The sequence below is a fragment of the Heloderma suspectum genome, chromosome 17 (assembly GCF_057233095.1).
Source record: "Heloderma suspectum isolate Gila_16-S chromosome 17, 16-S_ref, whole genome shotgun sequence".
Classification (NCBI taxonomy): Eukaryota; Metazoa; Chordata; class Lepidosauria; order Squamata; family Helodermatidae; genus Heloderma; species Heloderma suspectum.
In genome coordinates, this window is record NC_139474.1 from 5,428,919 (window position 1) to 5,450,000 (window position 21,082).

The following is a 21,082-nucleotide window of genomic DNA, read 5'->3' on the forward strand; positions in this document are numbered from 1 at the left end:
TCATGGGGAGAGGAGCAGTTTCCTGGCTCCTCGGTCAAACCATCCTATGCCCCCGCCTTCCCAGACGCTGCAGTCCTAGGCATGTCTACTCAAACACGAGTCCGATTGTTTTCAAGGGAGCTTACTCCCAGGTAAATGCGTCTGGGATTGCAGCCTTAGGGCACAATCCCATGCATGTTTAGGCAGAAAGAATTCCTACAAGGACTTTTTTTCTGTCTACACATGCATAAGATTGAGCCCTTAAAGGCTTAAAGCACCTTTAGGGAGGAATCCAGAAAGACACTTTTTTAGAGGAATATTGCCACGTCAAGAATACTGACCTGGTTTCGGGTTTTTTCTGTCCAGCCCGTAGCACTGATCCAGGACAACCGAGTGTGGTTGAGTAGGCAGCTATTGAAAATAAAAGCAGTGCTGTCTGCTTGCATCAGCGAGTATGCGAGCACAGATCGCTTCAAGCTGGATTCCTAATGCAGGGAATATATTTTGCAAAACTTTGACCTGAAGTGTGTACTCCCTTTGGAGAAAGCCCCACCAGGGAAAATCAGTGTAGGTAAAGTCGGGGCATTTTTGTTTATTACAGATGATTAAAACAGCAAGGAGGAAGAATTCTCTGCAACCTGGGAAACACCAAGGACCGCCTCACCAACAGCAGGCACGAGATTTGTGGCAAGGGTAATCAGAGCTGACAAACATGCTTTCCTACCCACAATCCCATCTGCTCGTCTCTAAAGCCACATTCCCGGTGCCCCCAGCAAAGCTCCCGAATCTGTCAGCCTCCAAAAACGAAACAGCAGAATCTGCATTGGAAAACCGACAACTAGAAAAAAGCCGTTTCTTTCTTTGTAAAAAAAAAAACCTGCAAATTTTATTAAACCAACTAGAAAAAAATCCACATTATCTTGGCTAGTACAAATGCTAACCTCATTTCCTTTTTATGCAGGTCACACATCCCCCTTTGCTCCCCGCCCAGCTTCTGAGCTCCCAGCTCTCTCAGCACCTTGAAAACACGCACTTCTTGGCTTTGGCGGCATTCGAATCCATGTCCGAGATCTCCGCTTCCAGGAAAGGGCTGCTGAGCAAGCAGCAGCAGTAAGAACCACCACCACCACCCCGCCCCAAGCAGGGCCATTTCCCCCAAATTCTCTTGCCTTCTTGGAAGCTGAACAGCAGCTGTCCAAAGACAGCAAAGTGTCACACAAGTCCCCCACGGCACAGCCGGAAAGGCTCTCGGAGTTGTGCACCGCCTTCCCGGATTCTCAGAGCGCCACTGGCGTCTGGGAGCCTCAGAGGGACTTACGGGGCCGCTTGAGGAAGGACAGCGTATAGTCCCGGGGGGCCGAGGCCTTCTGCTTCTTCAGCTGCACCTGGGACTGGGCCGTGAGCTGCAGCTTGATGGCGCTCGAGTTGATCTTGGCAGCCACCAGCAGCTCCTTCATGCCCTTCATCTTCTCGCTTTGGAAGGTGAGGACGGGTCCTTCGGGAGGCGGGCTCGGGCCGCCGCTGGGGCCCTCCTCCTTCTCTAGGGTGGGTCTGTCGACGCGCTGGCCAGAGCTGGGGCGCCGGCGCTCCGTCACCTTCTTGGGCAAGGGGGGCTCTTCTGGCTTGGACTCCCGGCGGGGCCCCCGCCGCCGCCCCTCCCGCAGATCTTCGCTGCCTTGGTCGTCGTCGTCGTTTGCGTCCACCTCTCGGCTGGCCAGGGTCACCTTCTGCCGCACCTGAGGGGGAGCAGGGAGATGCTCAGGGGACTGTGGGACGGGCCCTCAAACCATCCCGACTTTCCGCTGGCTAGCAAGGCCCTGAAACATCCCCCCTGCGCCTTCTATGCTGGCAACCCCATTTCCTTGCGGCGGCGTTCCGCTTGGTGCTTAAAAGGTTGGATTGAGGAACGGTGGCTTTCTAGCCCTGCTTACAGTGCGGTTGGCTGTTCCAGTGGAAGAGTGGGCAAAATGCACCCCCCTCCTGTGCAGCCCCCACTGGCCCCTGCTGCTGAACCTGCTGCAGCGCTGAAAGACAGTGGCTCGCTGCCAAAATTCAGTGGCACGGTGGCAGCAAAAGGGGAGTACTGAGCTATAAAACAAACGTTTCAGTGGGGAGTGGGGGCAGAGGTGTGGCCCCTGGTAGGTTGGGGGGGGAGAATTGGCCCCCATACCCCTGGAAGTTATCCACTCCTGCTCTAGCGTGACACATTGCAAGGAACTGAGTATTATTTCAGTAGTTTGGTCATTCTGCTGGTTTATCTATTTCTGTAATGAGCTTTATCGGTATGGAGAGTGCAAAAAACTCACAACGCTATTTTGATCCATGTCAACCTACTAGTTCTAGCAGTGTTCATCTCCACCAGGAGCAGGTGAAGCGAATGGGCCTGAATTGCCCATTTAAGACCAGCCCCCCACCCCCACCCTAATACTTGGCATGACAACAGGGAACAATATACTGTTGCTGGGAAAATACATTCCCCTCCCTGCCCCACCCCTGCTCAGAGGGAACATGAGCCCCGGTTCCACTACATCCAACCGTTCTGGCCGCTACACCCCCGGCCCGCTCTGCAAAAAGGGTGCTGCCTCACCATCCCATCAAAACGGCTCAGAGATTGGACAAGGAACGTGGCCCAGCCCACGTGGAGGACCGGCGTGGGGCTCCCCTCCTCCCACTTGCAGATCCCGTCGTAGAAACGCAGGAGGTGACCAAAGCACTCGGGGTCCTGCAGAGCTGATCCGCCTACTTGGGAGGGCGAAGCCTAGAGGAGACAAGGAGGGGTGCGTCAGGCTGTTGTGCAAAGGGATGGATACACATGATATGTACACACACAGACACACACGTACACACAGGGCTTCCCAAAGCCATGCCTTCTCTTCTGCAAGTCTCGAATCTCGCTAGTGCAAGGGCGGGCAGCGGGCAGCCCCCTCCAATGCTGCACCCGTACTGCTGAAATCTGGCAGTGTGGCGGCAAAAGCAAATTTGTGGTAAACTGCCAAACGTTGGCAGCGAACTGCTATGGAGCATCAAAGGTGCCAAATTCAGCTTGCCTTCAAGCAAAATGCAGCCCTTTTGAGTCACCGCAGCATTTTGCTGCTGCATTTCGGTGGCAAACTGCAGATTTTGGGGGCTGCTGCAACGCCTTCCCAGACCACTTGTCTGCATTCCATGGAATTCACACACACACACACACACACCCCTACCTTACTACTCACATTTAACTCCCCCCCTCCCATTTCTCCACTTAATATAGGCTGCAGGATTCTTAGGTAGAGAATGTCAGCCTTGTATTTAACAAGTCACCACCGGTGACCAGGAATTCCATGCAGGCGAGTGAGTTGGCTGGCAGAGGAGAGATGATGTCTCCATCCCTCCTCCACCAGTCCTGGTTTCTGTGCTGGCTGTGGAGGAAGCGAAATCTGTCCTTCACCTCTGTTCTTTCTCCATCCGCCTACTTGGTAGAAGGTGGTGTTGTTTTTACTAGCCTGCAAAGGGGCGCGTATCTGGTGTTTCCATGCTGGCCGCCGAGGAAACCAATGTGCAGGCTAGTAACTTTTGTGGGCTGGTTTACAAGGCTGGACTGTGTTTCTTCCATGTTTCCTAGCACTAGCCACTAAATAAAAATAGTGAGCACAGATGGAACAAATTCGTCCCCATTCACAATTGCCAGAAAGGCATAGCATCTATGCTCTACCACACATCAAACCCCCAATACCCGCTTCTCCTCCTCACCTCCCCTCTGTCGCTAGTCCCTTTTTCCTCAGCCAAGTCGGCCAGGCTGGCCACCTCTTTTAGCAAATTGGGAATCACATCATTGGCCACATCAAAGAACTCCTTGTAGATCTCCTCGTCTTCTCGGCAGTAGTTGTAACTATGGACATGGAAGGAGAACAGGAGGTAAGGCTGCAGCAGCTTGAAGCTCAGAGAGGCTTGCCTGGTCTTTTCACTGCCAGAAGGCCTTTTTTATTCTCCCAGGAGTTTTAGACCTTCTGTTTTTGTTTCACAGGATGCAAACGTATGCATCTTTCGACAGAGGAAAGGCCTACAATACCCAGCATTCCCCAGCCAGGCTGGCTGGGGAATGCTGGGAGTTGTAGGCCTTTTCTCTGTCGAAACATGTGCGACCTAAATGTGTTACTGCATTTATAGATCTCGACACTGCTGCTGGGTTTTACTTTGGTTTTATATTGTAGTTTTAAAGTTTAGAGTTTAAAACTATGGTAGATATCAGCAGCCGTTCCATTGTTTCCCCGATCTACCCCAAGAACTCTTTACCTCTCTACCAAGGTCAGATTCACCTTTACAGTGCAAAAGTCAAAACGGAGATAGAAGCAAGGCAAGGGACTGTTTTCCCAGGAATAACCAAAAATGTCAAGCGACACCCAGCTGCTTTCTTTCACATCTGTTTAGCCCAGGAGTAGGGAATGTCCAGGGGCCAATTTGCCCCCCCCCCGCCACTCAACAGGGGCCACACCCCTGCTGCTGCATCTGCCATAGAAATTTGGCGATGCGCGCAGGGGGAAAAACCCACCGGTTCGCCACCAAACTCTGTATGTGCGGCGGGGGGAAAACGGCAGGCTTTGCTTTGCTTTAAAGCCAAGTAAGACCTTTTAAACACCAACGCACTGCTGATTGTGTTCCTGCCCTGCCACCGCAGCAAATTCTGCAGTGGCCTACAGTGGGGCCCGCTTGCGGCCCGCAGGCCTTGTGTTACCCATCCCTGGTTTAGACAGTGCTCTTAGCATACAAGATTTTTGCCAACTGCCGAAGGAAAAGGGGGTTATAAAGGAGCATTGGAAGTTGCCTTCATATTCCAGCAGGTCAGACTATTTGCCAATCCAACCTGGTATTTTCTACTCAGAATGGAGCGGCTCTCCGGGGTCTCCTTGCCAGAGAAGCATCTTCCTCAGCACCTGCTCCGTTTAATCCGAGACAGCAGGAATCGAACCTGGGGCCTTGCTGAGGCAAAGACAGGCTCTACCACTCAGCTATGTCCCTCCCCTAGAATATAAGACGCTGCCTTATACCAAGTTCCATTTTTTGGTCCATCTAGCCCAGTGCTGTCAACACTGACTGGCAGCAGCGGCTGTCCAGGACTTAGGCAGAGAAAGATGTCCCATCACCTGCAACCGGAGATGCTGCAGACAGAATCCAGGACAGTGTATATGCGAAGCAGGCGATAGATGACTGGGTTCTGATTCTGCCCGGGGAAAAGGAAAGAAGGGAGGAGAGAAAGGAACTCACTCTTGGATAACGGTGGCTGAGTCGGCCCAGGCCTCCAGGGCTTCCTTGACGTTTTTGTTCCGACAGTGGTAGCCGGCGAGGTACATGTACGGGTAGATATGCTCATTGTGGTAGTACTGCTTGCCCGAGTTGATGGCCTGGGGGGGGGAAACGGGAGTGCAGGAGGCAAGATGTGGCTTAAGGAAGCGTGGGATCAGATCCAGACATTCAAGGCTCTGGTATTATTTGGAGGCATTCCACCGTACTCAGGAGACGTTATAAGTATTGTGGAAGCACACACATTCTAAGGACAAGGATCAAGTTGCTTCAGACAGAAGACAGATAGGAAACAATCGGGGAACAATGGCCAGGTCAACTGTGCAGGCTCCCAGGGCCCCGAACCCTCCCCCCCGGGTGTTCATTCCTCAGCTTACCATGCAGGGGGTGATTTTCAAGGACGATTGCGACTGGGGAAATAAGGCCAAACTCTCGCCTCCCCACATGCTGCAACACTCCCCTGCCCCCACCAAACTTCCCTTGCATGGCCACTAAAATTGGGGGGAGGGGGGGGATTCAATTGGTCTGGAATGATCTGCAGGGCTGCGCAAATGAATTGGGAGAATTTCTTTTATTTTAGACGATTTGGACGAGGAAGTAATTGGCTGGCGTGAAATTTAAATAAATCCTAGTAATGTTCGAAAGCAGAATGGGCACATAAAGATATAAATTAGCATAGGCAGCTTTGATGCAGATTTGTGGCTATGGGCCTGAGCCTGGCAACACTTCTGGGCACCAGGGAAGCTGCTACTCGTACAGCGTGCAGGGCAACCCAGCAACCCAGGCAATATTCAGCAAAAGCCAAGGTAACCCCTCACTGATCACTCATGGCCTGGTGAGCCCTGCTTGGGGCTGCAAAATGCCTTGCTATCTGTCTATAGCAAGATGCTCTGGAACATCCTAAGCACAGTTCCTGATCTGAAAAGAAGCCACGCCCTTCTAACTCTGCGGGACCGACCCTGAAAGACTCAAAGGCCAGGGCTTCCCATGCCCCACACAATAGTTCTACTGCAACTACCATGGTGTGGTGGCTACAGAAGGGGTAGGCTAGCTGGTGCCCCCCCCCCCGAGATGTTTCAAACTACAACTCCCACAAGCCCCAGCCAGTCAGGAATTACGGAAGTTGAAATCCAAAATATCTGGAGCACCACCCCTGGGCTGGAGTGTCGGACTAAAACTGGGAAGATCTTGGTTCAAATATGCCACTCAGCAACAACACTCACAAGGCAGCCTTGGGTCACTCACCATCTCTCAGCCTAGCCTACCTCACAGGGCTGTTACGTGGATAAAAGGGGAGTGGGGGAAACAGAGGGAGAGCCATGAATACTGCCTTGAAGAAGGGGAAGGGAAAAAGGTCCTGGATTTCTTATTGTTGTTAAAATTGTTTAGGGATGTGTGTGCTCTGTCTGTTTTTATTATATTATTTCATTGTTATAATTATAATTATTTATTACATTTCTATACCACCCCATAGCCAAAGCTCTCTGGGCAGTTTACAAAGTTTATTTTATTTATTACATTTATATCCCAACTTTTTTCCTCCTTAAGGAACCCAAGGCGGCTTACATGATCCCCCTCCTCTCCATGTTATCCTCACAACAACAACCCTGTGAGGTAGGTTGAGCTGAAAGTCTGTGACTGGACCAAAGTCACCCAGGGAGCTTCATGGCCGAGCAGGGACTAGGACCTGGATCTCCCGGCTCCCAGTCCAACACTCTCACCACTACACCACGTTGGCTCTCAATGTTATATGATAAAGGCTGTATGATATAAAGCTTTACAAAGACATACATTCGTACATAAACATCGTTTATATTCTGTACGATATTGTATTTTTAAGGTTTTAAATTTCTGGAAACCGCCCTCAGAGCTTTGGCTATCAGCAGTATAGAAATGTAATAAATGAAATTTTAAAAATGAAATGGATAGTTGAGAAGCAATGAATGAATGCAATATACATCTGTCACCCCAGCCAAATGCACACCTTCACACACACACTCCCCGTAAAACCAGTCCAACATCCTCAGACACAGGAATAATACCTGATGGTAAATGAAGAGGGGGTCAGGGCGGCCAGGGGTAGGTTCAAGCTCCTCCAGATCAGCCAGGTTCCCCAACGCCATCGGGTACCTACCAAGGAAGTCAAGCGTCAAAAAGGAGCAGCAGAGGAAGGTCACTGACCCTCGGGGAGAGGAGGGAGAATAAGGCCAAAGACAAGGCCCCATGGAAAGAGGATGGAGACAGGAGCAGGCAAAGGGAGTATCATCAGTCCTCTACTTGTTTCTTCCTCCTCTGTCCCAGCCCTTTTTCCCCATGTGTCATGTCTTTTTTAGGTTGTAAGCCTGCGGGCAGGGATCGCCTTGTTTTCTGACTGCAGGATGCAAGGGGGAAGAGGAGGAGCAACTCCAGGGGGCTCTTGTGAGTGGGACCCTGCTGGGGTGTGGGCCCTCGGCAGCTGCCCAACCAGGCCTACCCTTGACGCCACCTTGCCATCCTAGCAGCACAGAGGAAGGAATCCACCTAGTTACAATGGGAAGTGACAGAGCGAGTCACGTTCTGGTAACAGGAGCTGGGCTGTTATCATCTCATTTAATCACATTCTATCATCTCATTTAAGATGAGATCATCTCATTCATTCATTCAATTGCATTTATATCCCACCTTTTTTACTCTTACAAGGAACCCAAGGCGGTTTACATTATCCTCCTCCTCTCCATTTTATCCTCACAACAACAACCCTGTGAGGTAGGTTGGGCTGAGAGTCTGTGACTGGCCCAAAGTCGCCCAGTGAGCTTCCATGGCCAAGTGGGGACTAGAACCCCGATCTCCCGGCTCCCAGTCCATCACTCTCACCACTACACCACGCTGGCTCTCCTAAGTAATTTAAGGTTACTCAGTATTAGGGATGCTTAAGGATTTCATCAGGCCTAAAAAAAAAATTAAGCAAACCGACACAGTTAGTACTTTCCAGAATAATCAATGGATCAGAACACAGCTCTCCTTCATCTTTTGCATTTCTCCAAATTTTGCAGTAACAGTTCTCAGTTCAATGACTGTGCCAAAACGGTGTACTTTAGGGCAAAATGTCTACAAAAATCTGTACTTTGTGAAAAAAATGTTAAAAATTATGTTTTGTTTTTACAAAAATAGCGGATTAATGTAGAAATGGGACGGAACGGGCTTCTGAATGCAAACATGCAAAACTGACAGGAACCTGAAACGGACTGATCTAGTCATCCCTATTAGACTGTATACCTTCCCACTTTAGTCCCAAGTCACTTTATACATTTCACACCTGAGACTGTGGAGGCTGACAGCTCTGATGTTACCGGGGCAGTGAATCCACTCCGGGTTTCAGTCAGAACTCTAAAGCAGCTATCCAAGGTGCACCTTGGATAGCTCCTTTAAGGTTCTGACTGAAACCTGGAGCAAATTCACTGCCCCACTGACATCAGAGCCACCAGTCCCCATTGGTAGGCCCTCACACAAAATGGCTCTACCCAATCATTTTTCATGTGGGAAGTGCTAGTTCCCCTCTCCTGAGCACTGGTTAGGCCTCATCTGGAGTACTGTGTCCAGTTCTGGGCGCCACACTTTAAGAAGGATGCAGACAAGATGGAAAAGGTTCAGAGGAGGGCAGCAAAGATGATCAGGGGACTGGAAACAAAGCCCTGTGAGGAGAGATGGAAAGAACTGGGCATATTTAGCCTCAAAAAGAGAAGACTGAGGGTAGACAGGATAGCGCTCTTCAAGGACTTGAAAGGCTGTCGTAGAGAGGAAGGCCAGGATCTCCTCTCGATCCTCCCAGAGTGCAGGACATGGAAGAATGGGCTCAAGTGACAGGAAGCCAGATTCCGGCTGAACATCAGGAAAAACTTCCTGATGGTTAGAGCAATACAACGATGGAACCGATTCCCTAGGAAGGTGGCGGGCTCTCCCACACCAGAGGCATGCAAGACAAGGCTGGACAGCCATCTGTCAGGGATGCACTGACCTGGACTCCTGCATTGAGCAAGGGGCTGGACTGGATGGTCTTAAAGGCCCCTTCCAACCCTACTGTTCTAAGATCCTGCCTGAAACCCTGGAGAGCCGCTGCTGCCAGTCAGTGTCGACAATACTAAGGCAGATGGACCCAGGGTGTGACACCGTGTAAGGTAGCTTCCGACCCTCCCCGGCTGTGAATCCCTGCCTGCGCCAGAAGACTTACCTTTCCAGATGGCCCAAGTCGAAGAGAATCCACAGCAGTTTCTGCAAGGGAGGGAGAGACAAGATCGGCAAGTGAGAGAGGGGCTCCCTCAGAATGCGGAGCTTAGCCGAGCCAGGCATGCAGACCAAGGCAGAGTGGTGGGGTGGGTGCTTGTGCTTGCCCAGACTGATAATCTGTAGCCCAGGTCTGGACTGTCTGCCCCAGAGGCAGGGGCCAGGCAAAGAAAGATGTGGTCCCTGCGGAGAAAACGGGGGGAGATGCAAAGGAGAAGGGCTTCTCCAGACTGGGCTTTTTATCCAGCAACTTTACCGGGGCTTCTGCTTCCAGATTCTTTGTGGGATTAAGATCAGCTCTTTCACACACACTTCCTCTCTTTTCCCCAGCCGTTTTCTGCAAGTTCCATATATTTCATTATACAGCTACTAGACGGCACTGCTGTTATAGCAAAACTCCCCCTTTACACAGACACACTTCCTTATTACCACATTATCTCCATTTCAAATAAAGCCGCAGAAACGGTCAGTAACCAGGGCAGGTTGATGACATGTAAAGGACCCGCAAACTTCTGTGAGTAACCAATCTCAAGATAAAAGCTCAGTGTGAAGAAGGCCAAAGACTCGGTGGCTCACCTGTTGCAGCTGCAGGAGTTCCAGGCTGTCAGAGTGCAGGTCTATGGAGGGGTTGATTGCACACACCATGAAGGCCACCTCCATCTGGCGAGTGCAGCACAGGTAAGACCCCTTCAGGTAGAGCCAGCTCTGTGAAAGGGCAAGAGATTGAGTAGCTGGGGGTTCCAGGCAGATGTAAGGTATACAATACCCCAGCGGCAAAAATGTCCGGTTTTCAGAAACAATCGAATGTAGGAAGATGCTTTAGACCAGCTCAGATTCTTTATCCACTTCTAGTGATTCTCCAGGACAGAAAAAGTGTGTTTTCTATCACCTGCTACCTGGTACCTTCTGCATGCAAAGGATGTGATTTACCACCTAGCCAGTGGGAACTGGTGGTTCTGATGTCAGTGGGGCGGTGAGCCCACTCCAGGTTTCAGCCAGAATCTGGAAAAATGTCCCTTTCCCCTGGCCCTGCCTCTTTTCCCCAACCACAGACCAATTGGTGGTTTCCGGGCTTTTGTGCAGTTTTATCCCCATTTTAAAAGGCTGAAATGCCTCTGAGGCTTTGTTAATGGCAACAAGAGCTTGAAGCTACAATATTTAGGTAATTACAACAGTTGTATACCGCTCCACATCTAAACAGATTCCAGAGTGGTGAACCAGAGATAAAATCGGTCCTAGATGGGTCTTTAGTTACGACTAACTGTTCAAAGTTGTTTTTAGTTATATGTTGTTTGTGGATATTGTCTGTGTGTTTTTACGTAAATGGCTTTAAAACTTTTTCTATTGTATTTTAATGTTTTAACTTCTGTAAACTGCCCAGAGAGCTTCGGCTACGGGGAGGTACAAAAATGTAACACAATAAAATAAATAAAATGAAGAAAAGATAAAAAGAATGAAACGTATCAAAATTATTCTTAAAAAACAGAGTGCCAATAAAACCAAGGCTGGTTAACCAAGGAAGACTTCCTGGAAAAAGAGCTTTTTTCAGGAGGCACCAAATACATTTGTATTTTTGTCCTAACCACTTTGCCTTTGGCAGAAGCCCCTTTTGCCTCCAGTTACTACTCAGGAAGTCAGAGATCTGATGTTACACTTGAAATCTGGAGAAACACCTTGGCCTGATTTTATTCTCCACCCCGCCCAATTATTTAAAGCCAATGCTGACTGTTCCATCGCACATTTGTCTGCACTCTTTATATGCGTTCTTTACACTAAATAAGAGTTTCTCTGTCTAAACATGCGTAGGATTGTGCCCTTATTTTATCGCAATTGGCAGAAAAACATTTTTTTCTGCCGGCAAGATGCCATTTGCAGATCTCAAAACAGTCTTTGATCTGATACCCAGAGAACGGCGGTGGGCCAAGTTAAAAAAAAACTACATCAATTGATAAAAGGTTGCTTTATCTCATGGAACAATTATATTCAGAAACTTCCATACAAATTTGATGCAGCGGAAGACTCTACCTTCAAATTGTCATATCATCCAGAGGCGTAATACCGCTACATGTCACACCTGCACAGACCTTCAGATTCTGTCATGTCATCCAGAGGCATAACAGCACTAGATGTCACACCTGCTCAGGCCTCAGCCATGCAGTCACAAAACTGGAGCATAGAGCTTTGCAGGTTTTTCTCACATGTGCCTAGCTCCTGATGCAGACACAGGTATCCACGCACTGGATGTGACATCAGGTGTGCTGCAAGGGAATGTGGCCAGCCAGCACAATCACAGCTCACCCACCACAGCAGGCACACTTCAGATATTTGCACAAGGCCGTGCTGACGGATAGATATAGATATTTATATTTATTTCACGGTGGATGGTCCGCTGAGACAACGGAGAACAAAATAGCCACATTCAAGGGAAAATACAGGTAATTACCAGGTGCTGGTAACCAACAAACTCTGTGTGCATGCGTGCACATGCACACCTCTCTCTCTTTCGTATGCCTTGACTGTAAGCTTTCCGGGGTATTTGGCTGACCAAAGCTGGAGGACTGGACTAGACAGACCTTCAGCTGGTCCCAGCAAGGCAATTCTAGGATCAGCAGACAGGAGTTATCGGGGGGGGGGGGGGGACACGACAAGCAGGGCCCGTGGCTCAGGGGCAGACACGCTGCATGCCAAACACACATGCTGTATGCCAAAGGTCCATGGCTCGATTCCTGGCATCTCCAAGTAGGGCAGATTCCTGCCTGAAACCCTGGAGAGCCGCTGCTGCCAGTCAGTGTCGACAACACTGGGCTAGATAGACCAGGGGTCTGGTTCAGTACAAGGCAGCTTGTGACGTTCTGACATATATTGGTTGGCCATATCCACATAGAAAGAGCTGTACTCCCAAGAATTGCTTTTGGGCTATGCAGCGAGATATCCCGAACGAGCCTAAATTTAGAGCACACAATTGTTCCTGAAATTAGACGCACGCATTCACGCACACACAGACGTGAGAGGCCGTGCATGGGTGGAAGTTGGACTCGCATCGCTACTCCACCTGAAAGTCCATGCAGCATTCCCAGAGATGTGGGCGCCGGCTGTCACATGCAGCTAATGAGCCCAAACCACAAAGGGAAAATTATACAAACAGACCAAAGACAGAAGAAAAGTGTGGTGGAAGGAGGAGACAAGCAGTCCTGTGTGTGAAGCCATACAACAGACAGACATGTTTTGTTTTGAGAGACTAATTGAGCCTAGGACTAGCTACAAAAAAAACACATCAGCCTTGCGATGAGCCAGCTATCTCTGGTTTAAGGCCAAGCTGGAAAAATATTTAGCTTTCTCAAAGAACTGTGAGAGACTAAACTATCTCTGAGAGGCAGTAGCTTTAACAGCTTGTCTCACACAGACTTTGTCGAAAGCAGCTTTCCCCAACCTGGTGCCCTTCAGATGTGTTGGGGCTACAACCCCTATCATCCCCAGCCAGCAGGGGAATAGCAGTCCAACTCATCTGGACCAGGTTGGAGAAGGCTGGTCTAAAGCTGCCATTTGCAAATACGCAAGGGCTGGAAGGACAACCAGACTGACACGACCTGAAATGTTTATCCAAATTCACCCTGAGAATTCAGCCAAAGGAATATAAAAACAGGGTCCCTTCCCAAGGTGGCTTTTACCCGTTCCGCCACACCGGAGTTGACGGTCTGCCCACGCCGATCCTCATTGCCTTTGCCGTGCCATGTCACCTCCGCCGTCTGTTCGCCATCCTTGCCAAACACCACCCATGCGTGGTCCTCAGAGAGCGCCAAATGCACATCCAGCAGACCCAGCACCTGGCAGGCCCCCACCACCGCAAAGGCCACCCCAGAGCTGTCCAGTTTGGTGCCTGAAAAGGAGGAAGAACGGGCTGATCTCAGACGGACGCAGGCACGACAGCACAGAGAAAGGAAGACCCCCTCCAGTATACCAAGGGAACCAGCAATAAGGATACCAAACTCCAGGTTTTGCAGCCCCTTTGCTTTCATACCCCAAGCACCCTGCATTTCAACTTCCCCACCATGCTGTACGACCGATTATTCGTTGGTTTATTTGATTTGTAGTCCGCCTTCCCACAAAGAAAGCATCGCTCAAGACAGCTAGCGATCACAGGAACCAAAAAGAAACCAAAATAAAAACTTGGTTAAGACAATAATAAAATACATTAAAAACACAGTTAAAAAAACAACAGAATAAAAACAGCACCCAGCCCAACAGGTCAGTTCACATGCCAAAGGCCTGCTTGAATAAAGGCATCCTTGCCTGCCTTCAAAAGGACAGGAGCGAAGGAGCCAACTTAGCATCCTGCAGCAGGGAGTTCCACAATCTGGGAGCGGGTACTGAGAAGGCCCTGTTTTATGCCCCCACCAAATGTGCCTCTGAATTCGGCAGTACTGAGGAAAAAGCCTTTCCTGATGATTGTAAAACCCAGGCAGGCTCATATGGGAGAAGGAGGTCTTTCAGGTAGCCTGGTCCCAAGCTGTACAAGGTTTGTATAGGTCATAACCAGCGCTTTGAATTGCCCGGAAACAGACTGGTAGCCAATGAGGCTGTTGTAACAAGGGAGTCACATGCTTCCTGTAACTGGGCCCAGTCAACAGTCTGGCTGCACCATTCTGGAGCAACTGAAGTTTCTGAACACTTTTCAAAGGAAGCCCCACGTAGAGTGCACTACAGTAGTCCGGACAGGAAGTAACCAAGGCACTCTCAAAAATCCCAGAACCCGGGATCATCCTAAGAAGCTGATTGGTGGGACATTCAAGACAGATAAATGGAAGGACTTCCTCACACAGCACAGAGCTAAACCATGGAATTCGCTACCATAGGGTGTAGTGATGGCTGCCAATTGGGATGGCCTTCAAAGGGTGTTGGACAAATTCCTGGAGGAGGAGAAGGCTATCAATGGTTACTAGTCCTGATGGCTATGTGCTACCTCCAGGACCAGAAGCAGCGAGCCTATGTACACCAGTTGCTGGGGAACATGGGTGGGAGGGTGCTGCTGTGCTCGTGCCCTGCTTGTGGGTTCCCAGGCGACAGCTGGTTGGCCACTGTGCGAACAGAATGCTGGACCAGATGGACCCTTGGGCTGATCCAGCAGGGCTCTTCTGATGTTCATGCATGACTGTGGCCAGACATCTCCAGGAACGCCTCAGCTGCGCAAACGCACTCCCGGCCACCACCAAAACCTGAGCATCCAAATTCAGGACCAAGCCCAGGAGTACACCCAAACTGCAAACCTGAGTCTTTGGGGGAATGTAACCCCATCCAGCACAGACTGAGTATAATGCAACAAAATGGCCGCCTGGCAACCCAAGGTGGAGAACACAGCCCGTCAAGCTCCCACCTGTGATGAAGCTGAACAATGACTGGATGTGGGCCCGGTCCTTGAAGTAAGAGCGGCTCAGGCTGTTCCAAATGACGTCCGAGACTTTCTTGACCAGCTCACGGGAGGAGTAGCCATCCGGCCGGGGGTAGAGCGAGAGATCGACAGCTCCGCGGATTTGGGCGGTGAAGCGGGCGTGCAAGGCCCCGATGATGCTCAGGTCGGCGACGGGGAAGTAAGTCAGGCTGTCGGGACCCTGCGCCGGCTCAAAACTGATGCCCGGCACGTTGGTGGGCAGGACACGGTTGACAGCCAGGAAGTGCTCCACAAAACCCAAGACGAGCGAAAGCAGTACCAGGTCTGGCTGTTCCCGCTGCAGCTCCAGTTCAAAGAGATGCACCACGTCCGACACCGAGCGGAGGGGGAACAGGGCCTTCTGGGCGCTCTTCAGCCCCATGGCCGAGGGAGGCGCTAGAAGGAAAACAAGGCAGGTCAGAAACTGGCAGGGAAGATGAGAACATGCAGCCAAATGCAAAGATACTTCGATTTATCACAGGTCTGCTAACTCTTGAAAATCACTCGCTCCAGTTCCGTTCTTAAGGGCGCAATCCTATGCATGTTTAGGCAGAAAAAAGTCCCACAACTCCCAGCATTCCCCAGCCAGCATGGCTGGCTGGGGAATGCTGGGAGTTGTACGACTTTTTTTCTGCCTAAACATGCGCAAGTTTCTGCTTTAAATGCATGTCAGAGACAGAACGATCAAGACATGCCACGCTGCCTTGCTAAGCAAACACACACAAACTGAAGTTTCGAACACACAGAGCAAGAACTTTCTACCTTGGCATATCCCGTTTAACGTGCTAACAAAAAACCCGATTAAGAAGCTTTGCTCAACCTAAGCTGCTTGAGAACTCAGATCCGAGCCCCAGCAAGGCTTGGGAGAGTGTAGTGACTGACAGCATGATCAGCAATTCGGATGCAGCAGCCCGCTTAGGAAGAAGGGAAGCTGCTTTATATCACATTAGATCCTTGGTTCACCTAGCTCAGGATTATCTCTAATAACCGGCAGTGACTCCCCAGGATTTCAGGCAGGGGTATTTCTCAGCATTATCTGGAGATGCTGCCGGTTATTGAATCCGGAACCTTCCACATGCAAACATGTGCTCTGCAACTGAGCAAGGGTCCTTCCCCTAAAAATAAAGCAGGGTTCCAGGCCTCATGGTTCCGAATAAAGGGCTGATTAAAATAAGAACATAAGACGCTGCTTTATACCAATACTGTTGATTAATCTAGTGCAGTGGCTCTCCAAGGCTTTAGGCAGGAGCTGTTTTCTAGTTCTACCTGGAGATGTCGGGGAGCAAACATGAGACCTTCCGCATGCAAAGCAGGGGCTCTACCTAGAGATGTAAAATTTCCAGAAACGTTGAAGCCATCCGGAAAAAAAGTTATTTCCCATACTTTGAAAGGTTGTTTCTATTGGCAGTGTCAATTCTACGCCTATGCCACAGGAAGCAGTGCACTGATTTTCTTTTAAGTAGAGAGAGTTTATTTGGGGGGCAGTAGTCAAAGGTTGCTGAGGCAGCATTCCACAATGGTGAGGTCTAATTAGGAATTTTATTAAATACTGTGGCAGCGAGTTCCATAGACCCAAGCAGCAAAGAAACATAGGTGGGATAACCCACATGTTGTTCCATAGCAAGCAGTGAGATAACCTGGAGTGTTTTTCTCACATGTGGGTTTTAGAACTTTATTCACCGACAACTACAGCATCTAACCAGAACAAGCCCAGAAACACAGGACTCTATCGAATAAAACCCCAACTATCAAAACTGTACATATTACTTCACATGTTATGATTCAGTGCCTCTGGTCACATGACTTGGAGCATTCTTAAATGCCTTAAGTAAATTATGCATTTGATCAATAATTTGAATACAGAACAAAAGAAATAACTATACTGGGAATCTTTACAGCGAGGATTAAAACAACAATTTTTCCCTATTGCTTCAAGATTTCAAGAAATTTTACATCTCTACTCTTCCTGAATAATTTTAATATGCAATTTTATGTACTCTTTTGGAAGAGTAAAGGCCAAGTAGCATGGACACCTTATCTTAAACATTTTATTCATCATTCCAAAAGACAATATTTCATTATCCATAAGTGTTTTCAGTTTGGAGGGAAGCGGGGAAGGGAAAAAACTTCCCCCTCCAAAATATCTCCTGCTTTTTTCTGGGCCTTCATGTTTCTAGTTCTACCACTGAGCTACATTCCTTTCCCACCAACTCAGAACTCAGTGGCCTCACATGTAACAAGGTTGTTATCTTAACGTGCGACCCTGACACTCTGAGTTGCTTATCAGTTAAACAACCCAGAGTTTAACCCAACATCAAACCCTCTCGGCCACAACAATTCATAACTGTTGTTACGTGTGAACTGGGTCTGTATGGCTATGAACTCACCGGGATATCTTCAGCAAGTCACTGGTTTCCCTTTAGCCTCTTGCCTGTAATCTAGATGTAACACTGTCATAATTTAGAGGGTCGTTTTAAGGATTATGCATTTGTGGTACTCTGAGGAAAAGTACTATGTGATTGACACCATGGCTCAGCAGTGTAGCACTGGCTTTGCATGCAGAAAGTCCCCGGTTTGATTCCCGGCATCTCCAGGTAGGGCTGGAAAAACTCCTGCCTCAAACCCTGGAGAGCCGCTGCTGCCAGTCAGTGTCGACAATACTGGGTCAGATAGAGTAAGGGTTAGACTCCAAATAAGGCATTTTCCCATTTTCCTAACCCCTCACCTCAGGAAGTTTGGGAACACCAATAAGGGAAGGGTCGTAGCACAGTGGTAGATCACCTGCTTTGCACCCAAAAGGTCCCAGGTTCAACCCTCAGCACCTCCACTTTTAAAAAAGGATCATGTGACAGGCGAGACTCTGAAAAGCACTGCCAGCCGAAGTCGACAATACTGGGATGGATAAACTAGAATCTGAAGTCTAAAGCACCTTCCTAGGTGTTAAAAGTTCACACCAACACTTACACAAGAGGAACCAATGCAACTGGGTAGGCCTTGGCAAATAGGTGTTTCGATGCCTTCTGCATTTCCCCCAACGTGCACCAACATTTGCACGGGAGGAACCGATGCAACCGGACAAGGCTTAGCAAATGGGTGCTTCGACACCTCCAGCATTTCCCCCAATATGCACCAACATTTGCACGGGAGGAACTGATGCGACCGGACAAGGCTTAGCAAATGGGTGCTTCGATGCCTCCTGCATTTCCCCCAATGTGCACCAACATTTGCACGGGAGGAACTGATGCAACCGGACAAGGCTTAGCAAATGGGTGCTTCGACGCCTCCTGCATTTCCCTCAACGTGCAGCAACACTTCCACGGGAGGAACCGATGCAAGGCTTAGCAAATGGGTGCTTCGACGCCTCCTGCATTTCCCCCAACGTGCACCAACACTTCCACGGGAGGAACTGATGCAACCGGACAAGGCTTAGCAAATGGGTGCTTCGACGCCTCCTGCATTTCCCTCAACGTGCAGCAACACTTCCACGGGAGGAACCGATGCAAGGCTTAGCAAATGGGTGCTTCGACGCCTCCTGCATTTCCCCCAACGTGCACCAACACTTCCACGGGAGGAACTGATGCAACCGGACAAGGCTTAGCAAATGGGTGCTTCGACGCCTCCTGCATTTCCCCCAACGTGCAGCAACACTTGCACGGGAGGAACCGATGCAAGGTTTAGCAAATGGGTGCTTCGACGCCTCCTGCATTTCCCCCAACGTGCAGCAACACTTCCACGGGAGGAACCGATGCAAGGCTTAGCAAATGGGTGCTTCGACGCCTCCTGCATTTCCCCCAACGTGCAGCAACACTTCCACGGGAGGAACTGATGCAACCAGACAAGGCTTAGCAAATGGGTGCTTCGACGCCTCCTGCATTTCCCCCAACGTGCACCAACATTTGCACGGGAGGAACTGATGCAACCGGACAAGGCTTAGCAAATGGGTGCTTCGACGCCTCCTGCATTTCCCCCAACGTGCACCAACATTTGCACGGGAGGAACTGATGCAACCGGACAAGGCTTAGCAAATGGGTGCTTCGACGCCTCCTGCATTTCCCCCAACGTGCAGCAACACTTCCACGGGAGGAACCGATGCAAGGTTTAGCAAATGGGTGCTTCGACGCCTCCTGCATTTCCCCCAACGTGCAGCAACACTTCCACGGGAGGAACCGATGCAAGGCTTAGCAAATGGGTGCTTCGACGCCTCCTGCATTTCCCCCAACGTGCAGCAACACTTCCACGGGAGGAACTGATGCAACTGGACAAGGCTTAGCAAATGGGTGCTTCGACGCCTCCTGCATTTCCCCCAACGTGCACCAACACTTCCACGGGAGGAACCGATGCAAGGCTTAGCAAATGGGTGCTTCGACGCCTCCTGCATTTCCCTCAACGTGCAGCAACACTTCCACGGGAGGAACCGATGCAAGGCTTAGCAAATGGGTGCTTCGACGCCTCCTGCATTTTCCCCAACGTGCACCAACATTTGCACGGGAGGAACTGATGCAACCGGACAAGGCTTAGCAAATGGGTGCTTCGACGCCTCCTGCATTTTCCCCAACGTGCACCAACATTTGCACGGGAGGAACTGATGCAACCGGACAAGGCTTAGCAAATGGGTGCTTCGACGCCTCCTGCATTTCCCCCAACGTGCACCAACACTTCCATGGGAGGAACCGATGCAAGGTTTAGCAAATGGATGCTTCGACGCCTCCTGCATTTCCCCCAACGTGCACCAACATTTGCACGGGAGGAACTGATGCAACAGGACAAGGCTTAGCAAATGGGTGCTTCGACGCCTCCTGCATTTGCTCCCAACTGCCAGCCCGCCAGAACTGCAGCCAACAGAGGATGAGGAGAGAGGAAGAAACAGGGACCCTGCAGCCTACTTAAGCCCCCCCAACGCTGCTCTTTCTTCCCTGCAGTTTGCAACTGCACTCCTTTCTCCTGCTGCTGCTGCATGGTTCTTTTTGGGGGGGGGGCTCACTGTTTGAACTACACCACCCGCCGACACACCCCCTTCGTCTCACCTCTCCGATTCGAACGCACACCACAGCCGCAATGCCTCCAGCCCTGCCCCGCGCGCAAGGGAGCCTGGGAGTTGGAGTCCTGCGTTCCCAAGGCCTGCCGGGAAAGACGGATGGTCCCGCCGCTTTCTTGTCCATAGACTTAACATAGGGTAGATGCACACCGGTGGCCGCCTTCCGGGTTCTCCTTAGACCCCTCCCCCGAAGCGAAGAGCTGCCCATTCAACGCAATGGAGAAATCAGCCAGGATTTTGCCGTAGGTGCGGCCGGGCAGCGGCGTACCCCCGCTTCTCCAGAAAAGGCGGCATTAAAGGTTCTTTTTCTTTTTATAAACTCAGGCCCAGGTATATTTAAAAGCGGCACCCCGTCTGGGTGCAAGTTCATGGAGGGATGCGATGCAGCAGTGCTACAGACTACCTTGCAGGGCTGTTGTAAGCTTTTTTGCTTGCCCCTCATTAGCAAATAAGGGTGCAATCCTATGCTGGTCCATGAGGAAAGGGGGGGGGGAATCCACAATCAGGAAATACCTTTATTAGGAGCAACTCCAAATTCCACAAAACTGTGCAAGCTTTCGAGTTCTGCAAAAGATTTCATCATTGCAAGGCTGTCGTACACCTCTTACCATAGACTGTATTGCAGGGCTGTTGTAAGCCTCCTAAGATCATGGCATCTGGCCCCGTCACTTCCTGGCATATGGAAGGGGAAGAAATGGAAGCAGTGACAGATTTTACTTTCTTGGGCTCCAAGATCACCGCAGACGGCGACTGTAGCCATGAAATTAAAAGACGCTTGCTCCTTGGGAGGAAAGCTATGGCCAACCTAGACAGCATAGTAAGAAGCAGAGACATCACCTTGCCGACAAAGGTCCGTCTAATCAAAGCTATGGTTTTCCCAGTAGTAATGTATGGCTGTGAGAGCTGGACTATAAGGAAGGCTGAGCGCCGAAGAATTGATGCTTTCGAACTGTGGTGCTGGAGAAGACTCTCACGAGTCCCCTGGACTGCAAGGAGGTCAAATCAGTCCATCCTAAAGGAAATCAGCCCTGAGTGCTCATTGGAAGGACAGATCCTGAAGCTGAAGCTCCAATATTTTGGCCACCTAATGCGAAGAGAAAACTCCC

The 21,082-nt window shown here is 50.1% G+C and overlaps 1 protein-coding gene across 2 annotated transcripts; it reads right to left on the bottom strand.

The window, feature by feature from the left end:
• Window positions 1-399: 399 nt before the first annotated feature.
• Window positions 400-19,998, bottom strand: MEN1 (menin 1). Of its 2 annotated transcripts, none has more exons than XM_084824221.1 (10): window positions 19,966-19,998; window positions 14,888-15,337; window positions 13,185-13,393; window positions 10,093-10,221; window positions 9,464-9,504; window positions 7,299-7,386; window positions 5,221-5,357; window positions 3,709-3,847; window positions 2,567-2,737; window positions 400-1,715 (listed from the first exon to the last, which is right to left on the bottom strand). In XM_084824221.1, the coding sequence occupies exons 2-10, from the start codon at window positions 15,321-15,323 to the stop codon at window positions 1,284-1,286; spliced, it is 1,782 nt and encodes a 593-aa protein (XP_084680347.1). In that variant the 5' UTR covers window positions 15,324-15,337; window positions 19,966-19,998; the 3' UTR covers window positions 400-1,283. The 2 variants fall into 2 exon arrangements, with proteins under 2 accessions (XP_084680347.1, XP_084680348.1); XM_084824222.1 differs by having other exon boundaries at window positions 17,906-19,998.
• Window positions 19,999-21,082: the final 1,084 nt, after the last annotated feature.